General features: G+C 42.6%; 1 protein-coding gene across 1 annotated transcript in view; it reads right to left on the bottom strand.

Moving 5' to 3' along the window:
• Positions 1-23,618, bottom strand: part of SLC38A1 (solute carrier family 38 member 1) — a 421,899-nt gene that overhangs the window by 279,349 nt on the left and 118,932 nt on the right. Inside the window, exons 3-4 of the mRNA XM_086919085.1 lie at positions 22,101-22,176; positions 6,869-6,984 (exon numbers count right to left, since the gene is read on the bottom strand). Of these exons, the coding sequence (XP_086775211.1) occupies positions 6,869-6,984; positions 22,101-22,176 (192 nt within the window). The remainder of the gene's footprint in view (positions 1-6,868; positions 6,985-22,100; positions 22,177-23,618) is intronic.

The following is a 23,618-nucleotide window of genomic DNA, read 5'->3' as shown; positions in this document are numbered from 1 at the left end:
TTCAAAACGGTCGTAGTTACACCTTGTAAACTGTTATATGCCTTCTGTTGTATTTTATTTAAATATTAGAAGCCCAGCTGCCAAGAATCCCCATTACCTCAGACATCTTGAGACTGTCCTATCTTTGTAGCGGTCATTGCTGGGATTGCTAGTGTCATCGATTGTATTTTAAGTTACTTAATATTATATTATTGGCAATTGTTTAACTCACATGGAAAAAGTTAAACTAAGAGTACCAACATGCAAACGTCTCTTGGGTGAAGCAAGGACTGGTTTGAGGTATCACATATTGTGCATGAAGCAAACCTGTGTGCTATCTATTTTTATTGTTATATGGACTGTGCTGCATTTTAGTACATCCTATGCTTTTAAGGTTTTATTTTGAAACATACTGTTTCCGTGCTTTGTCATTCTTTTAATAAAACATTCATAAAATCATGTGTTCCTATAACTGGGACCTATACCAAGGAGATTCGATCATGACTCTTTTTCTTTCAACGAGTCAGTGATTTTGACCCTTCTAACACTCCCGCCTGCCTACCTCTGCAAGTTCCCAGCACCTACACTCTGTAACCTTTGTGTAGAGATGGCAGGCTCATTGTCAGTCATGAAGCACTATTACATATCGGACTACGCTTCAGTTGGAGCTCTCAGGTTAGCTGTTGATAAAGCCACGTGCTCACTTCTCAAAGTTCATTGGATGCGTTGTTTACCTCACGGTTACCTCACGTCTCAATGCTCGAGTGGAGGAAGGGGGCGACAGTGGCTGATGAGTATTGTGGGGCGGTACATCATCCAGAATCCTCAAATTTCAGTGTGAGAGGGAGGGGGATGGATAGACAATAAGAAGAACAATGTTGTTTGAGGCTCAGTTCTTGCTTCCAGGTATACTCTGGATTGAGGTGGGCACCTGTGCAGTAGCAGCTGCGGAGAACAAGAACAGAGTGAGCCTACGTGTTACTGAAAATTCAGTGCACCAAGGATTATGCTCACAGGCATCCCATTGTACCACGGCTCTCCTCCCTTAGGAATGCACTATACAGCTACACAACCCACAAAAACCAGACGGGCAGAAGAATACTCTGCTGACAGCCAGGCTTCCAGGCTGAAAAGAAGGCTGGGACGGTCGAGGCAGAATGGGGATGTAAGGCTGAGCGTGCCATTGCTGGATCTGTGATGCTGCCATTGACCCGCCTAGAGTATCTGGTGGTCAGACAGAGGCTGTCCGGTGCTCATGGTAAGAGCAGGACAGATCCCTCAATTGGTGTAGTGGACAGCGAGGGACATATACGAAGATTTGAGGGTTTACCCAGAGATAAGACCTATATATGTGTGACGAAGACATAGCCAGTGTTACGTATTTCTCTGAAACACAGAGCATTTTAAGAATAGCAAACTCCTGCAGAAGCTGAGGCCCTACCTTGCTCTAACCGTTATGGGGGAGAAAATACATTTGCTCAACTGCAGAAAAATGTTACCTCAGTTCCTGGAGGTCCAGGACAGAGAAGCCACGGGCTACGGATACCACAACAGGAGCTCAGATGTTGGCTTTGACCAGGGAGAACGCATTCAGATAGCTTCACTGGGGACAGTGTATATAAAAATCAGACTCTGTGGACCCCGAATCTATCAGAGTAGAGATCACAATATCGAGGCACAAAATGGCAGAGGCAAAGTTTGAATCAGTAGAAAGCATCATTACAAAGTTAAAAGGTCCCAGAGGCCCAGGAAGAATATAAGGAATTTGCAGCTGCACAGTGGGCTAAATAACATAACGTGGCCACTGGGTTGCAAAGACTGAGACGCAAATAGATGAGCAACGCTAGGTTTCCAAGAGATCCCTATTAGTACAATACAGGAAGGAGGGCACTTGGCTGTGTGCATGGAGGGCCTTGTCTTGGTGATTCTAAGCATAATTGAAAGCAAACAAAGGTGATTAATAAGAAGTGTTATGCGATTGGTGGCACCGGAGAATAAGGAAAAAGATGACCAGGATAGCTGAAAGACTGTAAGTCAATTAGAAGGACATATTCTTCATCTTTGTACAAGTGGGATGCGCTAGAAACTTACAAAGAGAGGTTGCACCCGCACCACCTTACGCCTTGGCAACAATTTTCACTTGGGACCACTTTTTTTACCTCTTGAAGTGTGAAATGCCTGTCTCTCACATGCTGCGCTTGCCTCATTCAGTATTTTTGTAGGTTTATGTTTTACATTTGGGCACTAATTAACTGTCTTTGCTATTTTATTTCAAAATTTCTTTTACTAGAAGGTGCAGTGCCTAGGGAGCTAGGCACCAAACCCCAGGAGTTGCTGGCCTCCAGTCTACTTTATTTTTCCTGCTTCTTTTCGTCTCTTCCTGCATGTGTCATATTGCCTAGACACTTGGAATACAACCCCTTGCCTGATGGTTGGTGTTGGCCATTTAAACACACTGGAGATGCAGCTGTGCCTTTGGCACTGTGAAGCCGCTCCTAAAACAAGGCCGTCTGTGGCTTTTCTTCACACTGACTGCAGCCAGCACCAGCCACGCTGCTCATCTAGATGTAGGACTCAAAATGGATATCACAGGTAATCATTGCATCACATGTTCCAAAAGCATGCTTTTAGTTCTTAATCATGACGAGCTGAGCTCCCCCCAGCACAGCGGGGGAATTACCCCCGCACGGAAAGGGTTAAGGATATAAATCTTAAGTAATTAGTCTGTGGCTTCACCCATATAGCAGGGCACACTCTTGAGCTAATCTTCACCCCTAATTCTTCAATTGTGAGTCAGCCTCTATTCCCCCTCTCCTGGATTGATCACTGCCTTATTCCTTTTTCTCTTTCTCCAGCCACACCCGTTTCTACAAATGTAACATATTTGCCCTCCCCAAGCCATGTCATAATTGAAAGCAATCACTGGAGTTGTCTTAACCTTCAGGATTACAAAAATAGACTTTTTAATCATCCCATGCCTTTGCGTCAATCTTCACCTTCATTGGATTCGATGCCCCATCCCTCTACGGAATGGGTCTCCTCTACCAATGATGTAGTTTTTCCTACTAAAGAATTACATCCTTACTGTCTTCCCACTTCAGCCCCTTTATTTATTTATTTATTTATTCATTTTATTTTGAAAGTTTTATAGAGCGCGAACTTGACCCTTTCGGGTATCAGAGCGCTTTACAGGCAGTGATGAAAAATTATACAACAAAATAGAGAGAGGTTGAAACTAATATACGTGTACATAATGTGCAAACATACAGCAAACAAATGAGGTAGATCAGATATGCGTAACACATTGTGCAAAATGAACAAAGAGAAGAGTGCGGGTCGAGAGAGCATCTATGCAACGTAGGTTGTCTGTTTGCATCCATACACTAAAGGAACTACCAGCAGGGGTAGTGGAGAAGCCATGGTATCCTTAGGGGATGATCATGTGAGTATTTCCATGAGAATCGCCTTTACTTCCTTTTTTTGAAACATGCAGTAGATGTGATAAGTATGGTTTCTGGGGGTCGTCTGTTCCAGATCCTAGGAGCCATCCCTGAGAAGGAGCGTTTGTAAGTTTTCATCTTATTGAATCTGAGAGGCTTCAGTAATAGGTTTTCTGCACTTCTTGTGGATCTATCACCCCTAGAGATAGTAAGTTTCTGAAAAAGATAGCTGGATGTCTTATGGTGTCTTATGGTGAATGGCTCTGTGAGTCATGCAGGCTATTTTTAGGTGAATTCTGGCTTCCCATGGTAGCCAGTTTAAGGCTTTTAAGTCGGGAGAGATGTGGGACCTTTTTTGGAGCCCGTGATGAGTTTGGCTGCAGCATTGATGGTGGCTCTTAGTTGTGCTGTTGATGCTTTGGGGAGGCCGCAAAGAGAGACACTTCCATACTCAACCCTGGGGACAACTAGAGCTTGAACTGCCGTCTTGAAGTCATTTTTTGGTAGGAAGAGTTTCAGCTTCCTTAGAATATTAATCTGGAAATTTGCTCCCTTTGTTGCAATGCCAATGTGTTTATGCATGTTGAGGTTGCAGTCAAGGGTTATACCCAATACTTTTGCTGAGTCAATGATTGTTGGTTGATACACAACTACATTAAAACATGTAAAAGCCTACTGTAAAGATCTCGAAAGCCTATGGTAATTCAACTATGCTGAATCCACAAAGCACATTTTAATAATGTCGCTTCAAAATTATAAAAGGGTGATATTTAGAAGTCAAAACTGCTCATTTTTCAGCCCGCATTTCTAATGCCAGCAACCCATCTACATAACCTTTTAAAGTATTCCAATCCATCCAGGTTCCTGATTGTCTTAGCATCAAGTGAACTCCTTCCCAAAGTGTGTGCAATGATCTACCTAAATATTTTTTTAACAAGGTTGGCAATATCTGCCGAATTGTTTTGCCACCCCCCAACAAATTCTGATTTGGATATCACATTCCTCCCTTATCTCCACCTGCTCCTAAATTCCCCTCTTTGACATCTATTCTTAGGTAAGATTATCCAACTCTTCTGATTTAACCTTGCTCTACTTTTGAAACATGTCCCACAGAATCTTTCAGACATTGCCTAACCCTTTAACTTCTATTCCTCTTCATCTATGCGTTGCTTCTGTTTACTCAGACCAGGTGCCTCATATATAGAAAACCGCATTAATCATCTGACTATTTAAGAAACCTAATGTTGACCTCTCCTACATCAAAAGTGTTTCTCTTTTTCTCTTTTACTGTTCTCAGTTAAGCTCCTAGACAGGGAAACAAACTGCCAAATATTGCAGTTTTTGGAGGCTAAGAGCCTTCTGGATGCCGTTAGACCTCTTGGCAGTATTTGACACTGTGAAACATTACTTACTGTTGAGCCATCTCCAGTAAGTGGGGGATTCAAGACTGGGCCCTTGCTTTGATAAAATCCTACCTTGCAAATCGCTCTTAGGTGGTCACTGTCCTCCCATTTCAATTTAATTCAATTCAGTATCTCAGGGAGACCATTAGGCGATCTTTCTTGAGCCACACACTCTTAAACACCTTTGTGCATCCACTGACTCAACTGATCCCGTCTGTTGGTTTCACCCCTCTCAGCTTCCCAGATTATACGTAAATTCTATTCTTTTTAACCGATTCAGCTTCTCCAGGTACATTCAAATTTAAACAGTGCATGACACACTGAATGGACGCCTCAGAATTCCCTCAAAATCAATGTAGGCAAAACTGAAATCATGCACATCCCTTCACAGAGATCTCCTGATCTGTTCTCTCTCAAACTTTAGCTACTGAACCTGGGCCTCCCGCCCATCCCAGTTACAAAAGTACATACCTTAGGATTCCATTTTAACCATAATATGTCTTTCACTATACAAGTGAGTGAACTAGTTTCCACTTCCTTTCTGATTTTTAAAATTCTTGGAAAAATTCACCATAACTCACTAAAAATTCCTGTCGTCTGATTGTCCAGGCTACCATACTCAGAAGGCTTGTAATGCTCTTTTTCATGTTGCCCCCGAATGCATCATCCAGCTCCTCCAATGATTACAAAACATGGTGGCCAGAATTGCTTTGTCTATACTTAAATGATCTTCCGCATCATCAGCACTCAATGCCCTCCACTGGCTCCCCTTGAAAGCTATTTGTCTAGTTTTCAAAACCACAGAAAATTCAGGCCCCCTCTACCATCAACTGGTGTAGGCCATCTAGGATCCTGAGGTCGACCTAGCCAGACTCCTTGCTCTTCCTCAACACTGTTTTTCCAGAACAGGAGACCATGCTTTTTCAATCTCCGCAGTTTGCTCCTGAAATGTTCTCCCTTTTCATCTTCAGTCACAAACAATTTTACTTCATTTTTGTAAATCGAGAAAAACCTGGCTATACACCAATTAAACCTAATTTAGAGTTTGGCAGATGGGTTGTTCCGTCACAAATGTGAGGGATATCCTGTCTGCTGTATTACAAGTGCCATATGATATGCTGGATTTGTATTACGGCAGACAGGATTTTCGTGTCATTTGTGACTGAGTAACCCAGTCCGCCAAACTCTAAATCAGATCCTATGTTTCTTCTCTGCCCTCCTCTTTCACTTATAGCATCAGGAAGCCATCCATGACAATCTTGCGCTTTAAATGACCAGAAAAACAATCCATAAATAAATAATGTAAGGCAGTTGGTTACAAAAAGGGGACAATTCTTCCTTTGTAGCTGCAATATGTAAGCTATGTGTTTTTTTACCATAAAAACAGTGCTTTTGACCTATTATGATGCTAGCTATGCTTTTTCTTTACAAGACAACTGAGTAATGAACAATAAGCATCTGACTTTGCAAATAAGCAAAGAGGTATTTGAGATTCTGAGTATCAGTATTATTGTTTATGCATGGATGTGATCGCTGGTTTTTAAAACGTAATAAAAAATATATGAGGTCTAAGTATTGACCGTTTTGTGTTTCTATCTGCTGAGTTCATGGTTTTAACGGTGACCAGACCGTTAAACCTCCAGACCAGAGCTTCCAAGTTTCCCTGCTCTGTGTGTGAATAGCTCATCCACTAAGGTTTTTTTATTTGCATTACGGGACTTGTAGTCATGGTTGTAAAGTGGAGATTCAAAAGAAAAGAAGTATCAGAATGCAAATCCAAACCTAGACTGGAAACTTGAGGACTCTGCAAAGTCCCCAAAATAGTCATCAGCGCCAATCACTCCCTTCGTCCACTCGAGCCTTGACTTAGAATGTCTTTGGTAAATAACTCTTCCAATGAACTTTAAGAAGAAAGGACCTCTTGGCATTGTTTTTTTTCTCCTGTTGATTAGCTCAGGAGTCACAGTAACAACGCTGACATAACAAACATTGGCACTTGAGGTCTGCATAAAACACCCAAATAAATAAATACATAGAGGTACTTACACAAAGAGCATGATTCCAGTATTGGCCAAAGCAAAAGCCAAGCCCAGGATCCCACTGCCCATGATGGCATTGCTTAAGTTAAAGATGGACATCCCTAGGGAGGTTGTTCCTGGAATCTGTGGAAAATAATATGGGTGATCAATATTCACTTCCACTTTAAAGACTCAAATACCAATAGTTGTTACCTGTTATTTGGCAGGAAATGTTTCAATAGCATAAAATGTGAAAATCAATGAGCATGGAGCTATATCCTATAAAACCAATAACAGTAAAAGAACCAAGAGAACTTCACTGCAAGCATCTCAGTAAGTGAGGGGCTCAAAGATGAACAAGAAGACGAACAACAGCCACCTCGCTTACACCGAAAATTACAGTGCCAAACAATGCATGCTCAGATAAATCTTCAACCTTTTAATTTCACCCTGGCAGTCGCGCAATTCAAGTCTAGCTGCTGCTTGATTTCTGATAAGCTGGTATTCAATTGTGCATTAACAATGGTGTGATTCTTGACTATTTGCTGCTTATTTTTCAGCTAGCTGGTTCCTGTTTCTGGACTAGCTGCTGATTGATTCAGGACTAACTGCTTGCTCAATTCAGAACTAGTTCTTGCCTGATTTCAAACTATCTGCCTGCTGTATTCAGACTAGTCACTGCTTTGTTCTTGACTAGCTGCCACTTGATTCTGGATTAGTAGTGATCAATTTGTTTCTATCCACTGTTTGACTTTTAACAAGATGCTTCCCAGTCATGCATTAGCTGTATGAAATGTTATGTCAAGACCAGAGGCTTTATATGATATTTCTCTTTCCCGCTTTATTTCTCAAAGCAGCCAGAGCCCAAATATCTAACCTTTTTGAATAAATATGGCAATGATCCAAAAGGAAAATCGACAGAGCGTGGTGTCTTGCCAAGACAAATTATTAGATACTATGGTTCCTCTAACAAAGATTTCTGAACTAGCAGACATTGACAAGGAGAATATTTCTGCTATTGATGGTAGTGAGTTATCCAAGTGGGCACAAAGAGCAATATGTCTCATATGCAATGCCAAAGCAGCAATTTCATTGGAATGAAGGAAAGGCCTCATCATTCAAAACAAAATGATTCAAAGCTTACAGAGCTCTCAACTTCAGAACTAGGACCATCTGCTCAGAGGCTTCTTTTTGGATATCACACCATAAAATGAATCTAAAAGTATGTCAATGTATTTTCTACTATAGAAAGAATGCAGCTATCTCTCATGAAAGTCTTTGGTAGGAAGGTTTTCATAAAGGCCCATCAAATGTTCTACTGGGCAATTCCAGGGTGATCTAAGATCCCAATTCTTTCCTTCAAGAAGATGTTTTTCCTACTATTATAGACTCAGCTTCTAGCCACAGCAGAGAAGAGGATCTCATTGTCAGTACCAGAGAGGCCAATCCAGAGCCAGAGTAGTAAGAATTCAAAATCCTCCTTTAATTACTGCAAGTTGAACAATTCTATTGTTAAACAATAGTCTCTCCATTCCTCAGGCCTTTGGGTTCTCCAAACTGTTCCATAGTATAAAATAGAAATTTACTCTGATTCAATCCAAAAAATATTTTCAAAATCTTTCCATCAGTCTCTGGCAGGCTCAATATTGGTTCACTAAGAAATTCAAGATTTTCTCTCGAAAGGAGCAATAGAACAATCCAACTTATACCCTCATGGTATCCTAAACAATGTTTTTTAGTCAAAAAGAAAAACAAAAAGCTATGTTCAGTCCTCAATCTAAAACATTTAAATTCTTTTTAATATATCGTCTTTGAAATGGAAACTATGCAATATCTCTGGGATTTTCTCCAAGGAGGGGATTGGCTGATATGATTAGACCTCAAAGACGATCATCTAACAATACACATTCATCGTTCACACAGGAAATATCTTCAATTCAAATGGTTAGATGTCACATATCAGTTCACATCTCTTCCCTATGATCTTTCTTCAGCTCCTTGGTGTTTCATCAATTTCTAGAAACCAGTAATGTCTAACCTAAGATCTCAAGGAATAAGTACCATTCAGAAAACATCTTGATAATGTCTCAGGACAAAGCAAAAGCTTTGTCTCATTCCCAGTATTATGTTATCTTATGTTATGTTATATGGATTTGCATAGCGCAACATACCACCCAAAAGGTCTTCAGCCTCTTGTGGAATTCAAGCAGTTAGGAGGAGGCCCTTATGTGTGAAGGCAGGTTGTTCCATGACTTGGGTGTGATGTAGGAGAAAGCTAGGCTGCCCGTTCTGTATTTGTAGATACAGGGTGTGTGTGCGAGAGAGAGTGAGGCTGAGCAAAAGAGGCTGGTGGGTAGGTGGAAGTGAATCCAGCAGTTTGGTTTGCTGGTCCTATGTTGCGCAGTGCCTTGTGTCTATGCATGAGAAATTTGAATTGTCAATTTTGTGTATCGGCAGCCAGTGGAATTCTCTGAGATGTGGCGTGATGTGTGTGTGTGAAGTGGAAGACCCAGGACTAGTCTAGCTGTGATATTATAGATGATCTGAAGTAGGTGGAGAAGGTGGCTGGAGATTCCGGCATGGAGTATGTTGCCGTTGTCTAGCCTGCTAGTGACTAGGGCTTGAGTGACGATATGCCTGGTGTTAATGGGGATCCATTTGAAGATTTTCCTGAGAATGCATAGCATGTGGAAGCAAGATGAGCTGATTGCCTACACCTGTGAGGCCATGTTGAGTTTGTCATCTAGGATGATTCCCAGATTTCTTGCATGGTCAGAGGGTTTAGATGTTAGACAGAACTCTGATGGTCACACGGGGGGATCCCAGGGGAGAGTTCTTGTTCCCGAAAATCAGTACTTCGGTCTTGTCCATGTTGAGTTTCAGGCAGTTGTTTTTCATCCATTCCACTATGCAGATCATGAATTTCGTAAAGTTGGATCTGGTCATGGAGGACTTATCGCACATTGAGAGGATGGACTGGGTGCCATCGGCATAGGAAATTATGGAAATTCCATGAGATCAGATGACATTGGCGACTGGTGCCATGTATCCATTGAACTGAGTAGGGATGAGGGACTCCACAGATCAAATCCTTGGACTTTGATGTGTAGCGTGTGTGTTTGCCTCTCTGTGATTTTCCTTTGAGATAGGAGCATATGGATTCCAAGGCCGGACTTTAGATGCATATTATGTGAAGTCTTTTGATGAGGCTGGAGTGTGATCCAGTGTTAAATGCAGCGGAGAAGCACAGCAGTACAAGGGTGGATGTTTATCCTCAGTCCAGTAAAGTGCAGCTCTCATCTGTGGCAGTGATGAGTGCTGTATCTTTATTTTATTTTATTTTATTTTATTTTGAAAGTTTTATAGAGTGCGAACTAGACCCTTTCGGATATCAGAGCGCTTTACAGGCAGTGCTGAAAAATTTTACACCAAAATAGAGAGAGGTTGAAACTAATATACGTGTACATAATGTGCAAACATACAGCAAACAAATGAGGTAGATCAGATATGCGTAACACATTGTGCAAAATAAACAAAGAGAAGGGTGCGGGTCGAGAGAGCATCTATGCAACGTAGGTTGTCTGTTTGCATCCATACACTAAAAGAACTACCAGCAGGGGTAGTGGAGAAGTCATGGTATCCTTAGGTGATGATCATGTGAATTTTTCCATCAGAATCGCCTTTACTTCCTTTTTGAAACATGTAGTAGATGTGATAAGTCTGGTTTCTGGGGGTAGTGCGTTCCAGATCCTAGGAGCCATCCCTGAGAAGGAGCGTTTATACGTTTTCATTTTATTGAATCTGAGAGGCTTCAGTAATAGGTTTTCTGGACTTCTTGTGGATCTATTACCCCCAGAGATAGTGAGTTTCTGAGAAAGATAGCTGGATGTCTTATGGTGAATGGCTCTGTGAGTCATGCAGGCTATTTTAGGTAGATTCTGGCTTCCCATGGTAGCCAGTTCAAGCTTTTAAGTCGGGGGAGATGTGGGACCTTTTTTTCGAGCCTGTGATGAGTCTGGCTGTAGCATTGATGGTGGCTCTTAGTGGTGCTGTTGATGCTTTGGGGAGGCCGCAAAGAGAGACACTTCCATACTCAGCCCTGGGGATAACTAGAGCTTGAACTGCCGTCTTGAAGTAATTTTTTGGTAGGAAGGGTTTCAGCTTCCTTAGAATATTAATCTGGAAATTTTGCTCCCTTTGTTGCGTTGCCAATGTGTTTATGCATGTTGAGGTTGCAGTCAAGGGTTATATCCAATAATTTTGTTGAATCAATGATTGTTGGTTGATACACTACTACATTAAAACATGTAAAAGCCTACTGTAAAGATCTCGAAAGCCTATGCTAATTCGACTATGCTAAATCCACAAAGCACTTTTTAAGAATGTCGCTTCAAAATTATAAAAAAGGGATATTTAGAAGTCAAAACTGCTAATTTTTCCGCCCACATTTCTAATGCCAGCAGCCCATCTAAAGAACTTTTTAAAGTATTCCAGTCCATCCAAGGTCCCGATTGTCTTAACATCAAGTGAACTCCTTCCCAAAGTGTGTGCAATGATCTACCTAAATATTTTTTTTTAACAAGATTGGCAATATCTGCCGAATTGTTTTGCCATCCCCAATGAATTCGGATTTGGATATCACATTCCTCCCTTATCTCCACCTGCTCCTAAATTCATCTCTTTGACATCTATTCTTAGGTAAGATTATCCAACTCTTCTGATTTAATCTTGCTCTCCTTTTGAAACATGTCCCACAGAATCTTTCAGACATTGCCTAGCCCTTTAACTTCTATTCCTCTTCATCTATGCGATGCTTCTGTTTACTCAGACCACGTGCCTCATATATGGAAAACCGCATTAATCATCCGACTATTTAAGAAACCTAATGTTGACCTCTCCTACATCAAAAGTGTTTACCTTTTTCTCTTTTACTGTTCTCAGTTAATCTCTTAGACAGGGAAACAAACTGCCAAATATTGCAGTTTTTGGAGGCTAAGAGCCTTCTGGATGCTGTTAGATCTCTTGGCAGTATTTGACACTGTGAAACATTGCTAACTGTTGAGCCATCTCCGGTAAGTGGGGGGGGGGGGGGTGGGGGTACGAGACTGGGCCCTTGCTTAGATAAAATCCTACCGCTTAAATCGCTCTTAGGTGGTCACTGTCCTCCCATTTCAATCTAATTCAAGCCAGTATCTCAGGGAGACCCTTAGGCGATCTTTCTTTAACCCCACACTCTTAAACATCTTTGTGCATCCACTGACTCAACTGATCCCGTCTGTTGGTTTCACCCCTCTCAGCTTCACAGATATACCTAAATTCTATTCTTTTTAACCGATTCAGCTTCTCGAGGTACATTCAAATTTAAACACTGCATGACACACTGAATAGACGTCTCGGAATTCCCTCAAAGTCAATGTAGGCAAAACTGGAATCATGCTCATCCCTTCACAGAGATCTCCTGATCTGGTCTCTCTCAACCTTTAGCTACTGTACCTGGGACTCCCGCCCATCCCAGTTACAAAAGTACGTAATTTAGGATTCCATTTTGTCTTTCACTATACAATTGAGTGAACTGTTTCAACTTGTTTTCTGATTTTTAAAATTCTTGGAAAAATTAACCCTAACACACTAAAAATTTGTGTCCTCTGATTGTCCAGTCTACCATACTCAGAAGGCTTGTAATGCTCTTTTTCATGTTGCCCCCGAATGCATCATCCAGCGCCTCTAATGATTTTGCTAAGGTTGCTTTGAAAGCCAGATTGGGTGTGGCCAAGAAAACTGTTAAGCTTCAGTGGCTGTTGAGCTTATGGTTAATTGCCTTCTCTATAACTTTGGATCGGTATGGTAGTAGGGAGAAGGGGCAGATTTTCTCATCTTTTTGGGGGTCTGCTGATGTTTTCTTGAGGAGGGCTGACACAGCAGCATGTTTCCATTCCTCGGGTAAAGCTGCAAAAAGGATGGAGTTGATGATGTGAGTCAGGAATATGCTGATTAGAGGCCCTCCTGCGTTGTAGATAAATTGTGGACAGGGGTCTGTGGGAGCCCCAGAGTAAATGGTTTTCATGATTGAAGCGGTATCTTCCTCTGTGAGTGTTCTCCAGTTGGTTAGATGTGTGTCCATGTGGGAGGCCGGCAGGTTGCGTTTGATGTCCTTGGTTGTTTGTTGAAGTTATTGTAGATCTTTTCGATTTTGCTGTGGACAAAGTTGGAGAGGCTTTCGCAGAGGTCATGTGAGGGGGTATTGGAGTTGGCTGAGGCTTCTGGGGTGGAATCTTCCTTGATAATGGCAAAGATCTCTCTGCTTTTGCTGGAGCTTCAGTCAATGAGGGATCTTCTCTTGGTGTCTCTCAGAAGTCAGTGGTAGTGTCTGAGAGCAGCTTTGTAGGTTGGTCTGGTTTCGATATCATGGTTGGCTCTCTGTTTCCTTTCCAGCTGGTTGTTGTACCTTTTGGAGTCTCGGAATTCCTTTGTGTACTAGGAGGCCTGTTTGTTGGATCTTCGGTGTTTATGAGTCTTGTTGGGTGCAAAAGCGTCAGGGCAGTTGGGTTGTTCTGTTCCAGCCCTGGCTAAGTACGTTGGTGCTGATGGGAGTTTTGGCTAGTGGCATGGAGATTTTGAAGTGGTGATGGAGTGGTCGGTCCATGTGAGTGGTGAGGCGGAACAGTGGCTGATATTGTTGCCGGAGGCGAAAATTGTGTCTTTAATGTGTACTGCACTGTGTCTGGGGTCCATGATGAGCTTGGAAAATCCTACGTTGTACAGGTCCTCGAGTTCAGTGGAGCAGTGGTTGGAGGGGACTTCTAAGTAGAAACTGAAATCGCTGAGAAGAAGGAAATCCTTGGAGTTGATGGGGAAGGGACGATGAAGTCAGCAATGACATTGCTGAATTTGCTTCATGTTTGGGGTGGTCTGTATGCTCGAGGTCCCTTAAGGGTGGGCCTAGGCCTGTTGTTAGTTTGTAGGCTGAAGTGCATGTGCTCTATGAAGAGGGGGTGTCCAGGTCTGTGAAAGTAGAGCAATTGAGGGTGTCTTGCTTATGGACGGTGAGCCCCCCGGGTTTGTGAAGGTGGTCTTGGTATGTGTAAACATCCTTTACAACACAAGCGTTACAACACATGCCATTATCCTGCATTTTTTACTCTGCAAAATCTTTTAGAGCTCAGGGCTTTACACCACAAACCATTACAGCGCTTCCCCCAAAGTAATGCCTGGTTTAGTTAGAATAGTAAATTGCTTTGTAATGGGGAATGCGTTGTAATGGATTGATTTGTAAAACCCTGTTTTGTAAAAGATTTTGCGGAGTAAAAAATGCGGAGTAATGGCAAATTATGGAAGAAGAGTGCAGGGTAAAGTGTCCTATTCCTTGGCATGTGATCTTAAATCCTGAAGGGAGGCGTGGTTCATCCACATTTCTGTCAGGAAAAGGAGGTCCACTGCGCAACTGCTGAGGAGGTCCCAGATTTCGATCCTGTGTTTTTTGAGCCAGTGTGTGTTGAGGATCATCCACATGAGTATTTGCTGAGGGTCTGGTGTGGTATTTGATGAGGTGAGTTTGTGAGTGGGTGGCGGGAGAAAGAGAGAATGGGGTGGGTGTGAGGGCATGCTGCTGCAGGTGAATCAGCAGTGGAAGCAGGAGAAAGGTCCTACTATGCTGAGAGGTGCAGTGTGGCAGAAGCAGGTGGATGGGCACGTGAAGGGTGGCTTCTGAGTAATGGTGGAGGGTGATCCTACCAGGATTTGTGGCGCTGGGCATGATCCATATGCGGACAGTCAGGACAAGCACTGAAAAGCTTGCATTTGGCATGCCTTTGGCTGCATGGTCATGCAGTGTGTGCCATTAAGTAGGCCCTGAGAAGGGGGGAAGAGTGAAGGGGTTCAATGGGCAGGGCTAGGAAGGGTGGGAAGAAGATGTGAGAAGAAGCAAGAAGATGTGAGAGACCAGGAAAGTAGCGGGGGAGGAGTAAGAACGCTCCTCTAGAAAATTTGTAGGTTTCTTCTTGTCAAAACTCCAATCAGTTTTCTAAGGACCTCTCCATTACAGGGCTAGACTAAAAATCTGACACTTCAACAAAGTTATTCGTATCTAATTCTGTTAGATCTCAAGACAAGGAAGAAGTCCTTTGATGGTTAGAATGTATGTAATGGGAGAACAATTTGAAATTCTGCCCCAGATCTTTTAGAGTCAGATGCAAGCACATCTGGTTGGGGGACTAATTGTGTCCGCGAGACGATCAGTTCTGCATATAAACTGTTTAGAGCTTCTTGACAGCTTTTTTGCTGGGAGGAAGAATTGCTTCTCAATGGCAGGTCTCACCCTGCTTAGCACTGCTCGTGGTGTCTCTCAGATTCCCCACCCCATACAATGGAGAAAGATAAATATTACCTCTTCATTGGTAAAAAAGTTTCCTACCACCTTGTGCTGCCTCTTCGGAGTGTCAAACATTTGTGGGAATGTAAATATCTGGCCGAGCTCTCTAAGCGCCCAGTATTGGTGGTTTCATTCGCAGTGCTATGCTATCCATGGGGGCATATTTCAAAGTCAGTCATCCCAAAAGTCTTATGTAGTCCTGATTCACCCTTTCCTGGGGACAGAAACACTGCAAAGGCACTTTTCTTCCAGAGCCCTGGAGTACCAAGCCTTGTACCCTCAGCCGGAATGGTATTAAGTCATAAGATGCTTGCTTTTGTCCCCTTTTTGAGGAGCTGCACATAGCAAAGAGTCTTCAGACCATGGAAGGAGAGTTGCACAGTGTGGAGCTCCCTGCAGAAGTCACGGGGGCCCACTGGAAGATCATGTCTCTCACTGGGGTCTCAAGACATCAGAGAGGGGAAGGCGGCAGCTTGAGGCAGTCTTAGGCCCTCAGAGCTGAGACCTCGACAATGTATGACCACTGTGGGCACAGTTCAGATGACAAAATGCCCTATTCTACAGCTAGGTAGAGATTATGCTTTCCTGAATGAAGCACCTTGTCGGATAAGGGGCCATTGAAATCTGGGTCGGTGCCCTTTTCCAGGACACAAGTCACGAAAAAAGAAGTGACGGGACTAACCATGTTAGGCAGTATGCAAATGACATCATGTTGTGTGACATCACAGGGAATGACATCACAAGGTGTGACATCACACATGGCATCACATCCCATGACTTTACACAAAGTGGCATCACAAGAAGTGACATCAGATCCTAAAACCTCACAGATATGCTTAGCAGGTCTAGCATGGGTTCATTTGAGCACGTTACAGTATTTAACAAGTGAGAGTTTGTGTTGGAGCTGATGCAAAAACAGTGACACAACCCGAAGAAAAATCTGGGGTCATCTTATCCAATAATTTGTTTTAACTCTGCCATAAAGAAATTGGCAACAAGAAAAATTATGGCAGTAAATCTGTTCTGCTTAATTGGTTGCAAATTCTGCATTTTAAAATATCTTATGGGGTTAGGGCACTGCTACATAGATCTTTGTTTGCCCAGTAAATCTCAGGGGATAAAAATAATGGCAAGATAACTCTGGAAGTTATTGCACTTTCTTGACAGATCTGTGTTGAGTCCCAGTTTTGAATCAAAGTAGCATAGAGTGTTGATATGTCTCCTGCAAAGCAAATCAAGTGACACGCAGATGACGGATGGGTTACTGCTTTTAACATACAGATCCTTTTGCTACTTGCGGTTAATAAATTGTAATCCTTCTAAAATAGCAGTGAGCTATGGAGGATATGTGACTCCTACACATTGTAACCCTCACTTGTTATGTAACGCATCCTGTACATTGATTGACAATAGATCGTATGTGTGTAAATGTATAAAGTGTACAATTGATGTAAAGAGCTTGACACCCAGGATTGGGATGAGTAGCACTCTAAAAGAAATAGAAATAAACAGTAGTATTTAAATTGTTTTTTGTGTAAACAATGGGATAGACCAACACATCTAACATTCTTACAGTGTATGTATATGTCCTATAGACAGAGACTGGTCAAAGCCTAGAGCATGCCACTATTAAACAGTGGTGAAGTGCTAACACATTGTCTGCCTTTGTTTCCCCTCCATTGCATTTGCATCTAGGTGTAAGGGAGCAGACAGCTTCCAGCCAGGATAATCAAAAGGAAGCCTGATGCCCCCCTAACTTTGGCCTAGCAGTAATCTGATAAGCCCCTGCAATACCTGCATGTTACTGGGCATCAGTGGCGGTTGGTGTACTTTTAAAGTAGTGGGACGTAAACTGCCACGCCAAACTGTAACAAGTGTGCAAGATTAAACGTCTTCATGTTATCAGTCATTGAAGGGTGCTGACAGACTCCAGTGATTAACTAGAGGGCCACAGCCAGGAACAAACACTGCCACATGTCTAATATAACACGTGACACAACACCATAATGTGTGCAATCCTGAGAATAATAGCCTGAGGACAATAAGGGTAAACGTGCAAAGCGGAGTTTGGCAAGCACAGGAAAACAGCTCTAAATGTGGACTCCCAGGAAGTAAACACAGTCGAGAGCTACGTGAATTCAGCACTATAATACACACAAAGCAGAGAATAAAAATCAGTGGAACAAAACGCTACAAAATGCTACACTTTGGTATCATATTAGAGATGTACAATGAACCCATTAGCGTATGAACACAATACCTATGTTTTCCAAATTCCCCAATTAATCATTACACTGGTGTGCTTTAAATCCATGCATTGTCTTTTAATTCTATGAAAGTTAATCTCTTCGTTCACCTATGGTCAGTAACATAACTTTAGGAACCTATAAATATGGAGGTAAAGTAAAATTATGTTTCTATAAATATAACTGGAGACGGTTTTTCTATTACCTAGCATAATTTTCATAATCACAATTCTTCATATTTCTTAACTCAACATGATAACGTCACTGCTGCATAAATCATTGACAACCTAAATAACACAAAGGTAACTCACACAAAAAATAAACTTTTCCCCAGTGTCATTTGCATACCTTTACCGTTCCACTGACGCTGAATAGCGCCAATTCTAACGTTATTTAAAATTGATTTATATTTGTCACCTCTAAACCAAAATGTCAGGCAAAATTGCATCTCACCATTCATCTTTCACTGTAACTTTCTAGCTTTTAGTTTTACAGCAAATGTAAACACGTCCATGTTTCAGCTATTGTCACATATTGTTTCAAATACTGATCCATCTCATTTCTGCTCAGTGTTGATGGTTTAACAATGGCATGTGACAGCTCTCATTCACTAGCAATACGACAGGCTATACGCTTTTCACTTAACAATGATCTATCCTCACTTCAACCCTTCTCCTCACAAGGCATGTCCCATAGCCTGCCTGCATGAGTGGTGGATTACTGCTGGCAGAACACACTGTTGTGCGCCAGGTGCAGATCTTCTATTACAACAGAGCTCAGGCAGGTTGACTTGGGGCTAAGCACACGGTGGCACCTGTGTGGCACAAACATAGTCCCAGTGCATGCTGAGCTCGTAAGCTACGACTAGTGAAGCCTAGTGTAAAAACTTGACCCTTCAGTGTCAGAAGAAACGCTGAAGTACAAGCGGAGATTTCTATTTCAGCAGAGCAGTGAAGCTTTCAAGTGATGCAAGAAAGTAGCTATCGGAGGCAGACTTGTCTGAAGACAATTCATCACGCTTTTCGGACAAGCATTTTACTATGTACCTTAACCTTAGCGCTTTGAAGTATCTTGAGGCGGGGCAGTGAAGAAAAAAGGAACAAATGAAATAAAGACGAAAATGGTTTCAATTGCCCAACTTAATGGAGCTCATATCTTGCGAGTCACCTGCTAATTTATTAAAATGTATTTGCTTGTGGTAACTGCAGTCATGGCCGGCATGTCGGGCGGGTGGGGGGAGAGGGGGTGGAAATGGGGTCGTCTCGGGGTGGGGGATGGGGAAGGTTTGTTTAATTAAATATATATAAAAATAATATCAAACTTAACTTACCGTCCTGCGCCGCTGTCTGGATGGGTCCACAGTCCGATTTCCGACTCCCGCCGTCCTGCGTTTCCGAATTCAATTCCTGCATCGTCATCAGCCAGAAGGCAGCCTCCTTCCCTCCCTTCCGCCCATCACAACGCTGCAATGGCAGCATTGTGATTGGTGAGGCGCAGCAGAGCGCGCCCCACCCGGGCCATTTTTTCTATGTAGGCTGCTGCACAGCAGCCTACATAGAGAACAAGGGAGAATGGGTGGTCCTGCTCGAGGGCAGGGGGGGGGGAGTGGCTTGCCCACTGTTGTGCATACTGGCTGTTTGGTTGCCCCCAGGGCCGACCAAACAGTCAGTATACACAACAGTGGGCAACCCACTCCCCCCCTGCCCTTGAGCAGGACCGCCCACCCCCAATCAGGCCCTTCTGCTTTCTCGCTGTGCGAGAAGGCAGAAACATAAAGCACTGTGAGAAAGCAGTGGGGCTACACCTGAACGCCCCAATGGGAGAGCCGCCACTGCTGGGCATGAAAGAAGACAACATGCATGTGCTGCTGAATGTGTCTGTAAATTACACCAGGACGAGTTCAGTATATTTCTGTGGGGCCCAACTTCTTGGCAAGGAAGACACAATCCACCCATGTGTACCCCTGACTTGTGCTGTGCCCCATTGTTTACTTCAAGACAAGGGTTAAGTAAAATAAAGAAAGTTTTTGGAGGATGAAATTGATCTTTCGTCAAATCCTTTAATGTTATTATTATTAGTATTAAAAATAACAAAACAACAACATCAATAACAAAAACAATAATAATAAAAATTTGAATTGAGTGCACCTTTCACTTAGGGATGAGGCTCTTCATGCTGTATATCATACACTACTACTCTACTGAATTGTATCCTCAATTACTTGCCCAGCCCGACCCACGACTGCTAGTGTCAGACCTTTTTCAGGGGACCACAGGGCAGACAGTGGCTGTGCGTCCCAACCATGGTGGTTGAGGTTGTTTGTCACTGGTGTCCTGGGGTCCATCCTACTATGACTCAGTAAACAGAGCCAAGTACAACCCCTACTACACTTCAGTAGGGAGGACAACCAGTCCAAGCCTTCTCATGGAGGTAGTGTGAGGGACAACAGTTCAGAACCCTACAATCAACTTACAGATACAATAATTAATGTTGAGCTCAGGGTTTGTCTTTTTGTAAAAGAAAGTTCTTTGATCACACAACAGAACTAAATACTACACAATGCAATTAGGCTATCTAATACAGGGTGTTAGTCCTGGTTGTGTTTTCAATGCATTGCACAATCCTGCTCTAGTATTCTCTTGCCACCGAGTGGCCCTAGTAGTTATAGCCACCTTGACATTACTTAGGCACAGATGTAGATGAGGTCCCTATTCACCCCACCGGGTTTAGATGCATACATCAGTGAAAACATCTTACCCCAAGATTCGTGTGAGCGTGTCCCAGTCCTTTGCTCCTATCACAGTTGAAGCCTTGGCAGGCCTGCACCAATGATCAAACTTGTCGAGTGATATGAACGGTGCAGCCTGTGCCTTCTGTCTTCATGGCAACTTATCCTTGGTACCTGCGATGAAGGATGATTGCAGCACGGTAGGTCCACGAGTCAAGGCATGGCTTCTCCAGCAGTTGAGGCCTCTCAGCAACACTTCATTTTTGCTGGATGATCACAGCAGAGCGGGTCATGGCACAGCTTCACATCAGTGGTAGTCTCCCAGGTCGACCGGCTTTCCTTAGCCATTACTTTTGTTTGTGACTGAGGATTTCACTCAGTAACAATGCTTCTTTTTTCTGGCATCAGCAGTGACAGCACAGCGGGCAGGCCACAGAGTTGTCAGTAATATGGCCACACTCAATTATGGAAAGCCCCAGAGGCAGGTCCCAGCTTAACCGTGTAAAGAGGCAGAGAGACCTACTCTTGTTTTGAGTAGTTTCTGGTTTTGTGTTCCAATGCAGTCCCCTTTGTCTGGGTGTTCCTCACACCGGAAAACCCACTATGATCCTCCTCTGGGTCAGTCTCTCCTCCTACATCGGCAGATGCAATCTATCTCTCTCTCAGCAGATGTATACGCTTCTAGGACGAGACTTGGGGCCATATTATCAAGAAAGGGCGATACCTTATCTCCACTTTTATCGGCAGGAAACTGCCGCTATAGCAGCAATAATGGGCTTGATAATATGCCCTTGTGAATTCCAATAGAAGCCCAGGTTAACACCAGAACCTGGGCTTCTATGGGAATTTACAAGGGGATGTTATCAAGCCCATAAGCGCCGCTTTAGCAGCAGTTTCCTGCCGATAAAAGCGGCGATAAGGTATCGCCCTTTCTTGATAATATGGCCCTAGGCTCCTTCAGCAGAACGTGCAGACTTTAGGTAATCACCTCTGAGAGACATGCTGCCAGGCAGGCACCATTCCTGATTACACAACAGTCCTTCGAGCACCTTCTTCCTTGGTCCAGAAGAATTAGGTTCTGGAACCAAGTGGGGTGGTTAGGTTTCTACTTTTATAAACTGCCTCAAACTTCAGAATAGATTTGTATTGGATCTCCTTTCAAGTGACGGTCTAAGACTTCTCTCCAGACACAGTCTTAGAGTAAAGTGCTGCCTCTCACATATAAGGTAGCATAAGGGCTGTCTCCTAGCAGGAATCACAATGGCACAATAAAGTGTGAGCTTCTGCACTTGGCTGTCATCAGCCTTTTTGAAGCAAACATCAGAGACAGACAAAATGGCACCCTCATCCTCATAACCAACACCGTTCTGACAGCAGCATTACTATGATTAGGAATTTATTATTATTGATTACTTTTATGGATTGTAATGAAAAACCACACATGCCACTGTAAGTGATACATAAAAAAGATAAATATAAGCGACTGACTGCCACCTAACAAACAGTCATAATGTAAAGTCCAGCTGCTATCACAGGGTTTGCATTGAAGGCAGTGCCACTGGAATTAAGGCATAAAAACCATCAGCTGCTGCATAACTTTCAGATTTCCACAACAACTTGTGAGTAAGTCAACCACGTCAACAGTTACCTAAAAAATGCTCAACATGTGGGGCAACAGTGCCAGACCCTTTCAGAGGTTAACTTCCCACCTTCAAGTTGATGATGGCTATATTCAGGTGTTAAACTGTGCTTACATACATTTGCACAGACAGTATTAATGATATGGTGCAATGATGAAACATCAAACTAAGATTGCCACAGAAAATGCTACATTTTGCTGTATGATTCCAGTGACTCAGAATATGAGTTTTAGATGTGATGGAGATGAGATTAATAAATCCTTTTAAGTTATACTTACATATTCATCACATTTCCTTTTTTCCAGGTGACTGTTGGTCAGACTTCTTCGGCTCTCACGGTCAGCAATGAACTTGCTGGAAAAATAACAAACAAATAAATATAGCAATACAGATTTACAGAACTTCATATCAAAAGAGCCATGGTAAGACCAGTGCTTAATTTGAGCGGGTGGTGGCTGGTGTAGGCCCCCGCACTCATTTTTGGGGGCCTGCACTTATTTTTCGGCATCAGACATTAACCAAGAGAGGCAAAAACATATGGAGCAGAAAGTCGGTGGAGGAGAAAGCCGAGACAACATTCACAAGGGATAACGCAGGATCCTGTCAACAATTCAACAATCTAGTTACAAGATCATATTTTGAATGAATCATGAAATTGTTCTGTAATTTCATCAATTGTTTTCCAGTATGGACCCTCACTGATGCTTGAGTGTGGATTTAAATATCTCATTTGAAAACAGCTCATTTGTACGTTTGCTTGGCCTAGCCAAGAATTGTAGGGTAATAGAGTACTTTAAAGACACTTGCGATCCATGTCCAACAGATTTTTACGCCAGGTGGCAGATGTGGCCAATGTATGCTCAACTGCCCCCAGCTGAATTTGTTCTCTAAGAACTACAGTACCATTACATACATACATACAAACTGTAAACTTCATTGTAAGCAATGTTGTTAAGACACAGAAAACACCTTTGTTCTGCAGTACTTTGTTCAACAGGGAAGGCCTGATTGCGAGTTTGGCGGACAGGTTATTCCATCACAAACGTGATGGATATCCTGTCCTCCGTATTACCAGTTCCATTATGTTCCATTTGATATACTGTAATTCGTAATACGGTGGATGGGATAACCCTCACGTTTGTGATGGAGTAACCCATCCGCCAAACTCGTATTCAGGCCCATAGTGATTGCTTAGTTATGTTTCTGTAGCACACAGTTCTACTTGGTGAGTCAAACCCTTTCAACTGTAGCCAAATAAAGTAATAAAGGCCAATATTGTTTTACTTTCTATCTTTCCTTAATATTCCACGCTCCTATGGAAGTCACTGGGCACACACATTCTCTTTCTTCATGTGTGGGTCTTACCCAGTGCTTAATTTGTTACTATTTTTAAATGTAGGTAGTACTAAGCGACGGGATTGGTGGCCTGCGTAATTACAGATTGAAAGGTGATGCTGGTATTAGATATGGATCTCTCTCTTTAACTATTTAGCCCATTTACAATATATAATGCCATAAATGACTTTAAATCCATACTTCCACTTACATTTTTTGGTAATCAGCAGTGTTCATATCTGCATTAATACCCTAATACTCATTTACTTCAGCCTATTCCATAGGAAATGATGCAAGTTCAATAGCTCATATTCCAGGAAAGGGCCTACAGCAGTGCCTCACTTTTGTCTTGTGTTTAAAAGGTTAGCATTCTAATTGCTCAATAAAACTTCATGGTGAAACTACAGAGGAACACTTGGAAGTCAACTAACAGGATGAAACTGATTTTGGAAGAGCATATT

This window comes from Lissotriton vulgaris, chromosome 1_1, assembly GCF_964263255.1.
Source record: "Lissotriton vulgaris chromosome 1_1, aLisVul1.2, whole genome shotgun sequence".
In the NCBI taxonomy this organism is placed as follows: Eukaryota; Metazoa; Chordata; class Amphibia; order Caudata; family Salamandridae; genus Lissotriton; species Lissotriton vulgaris.
This window is presented reverse-complemented; position numbering and strand designations above follow the sequence as displayed.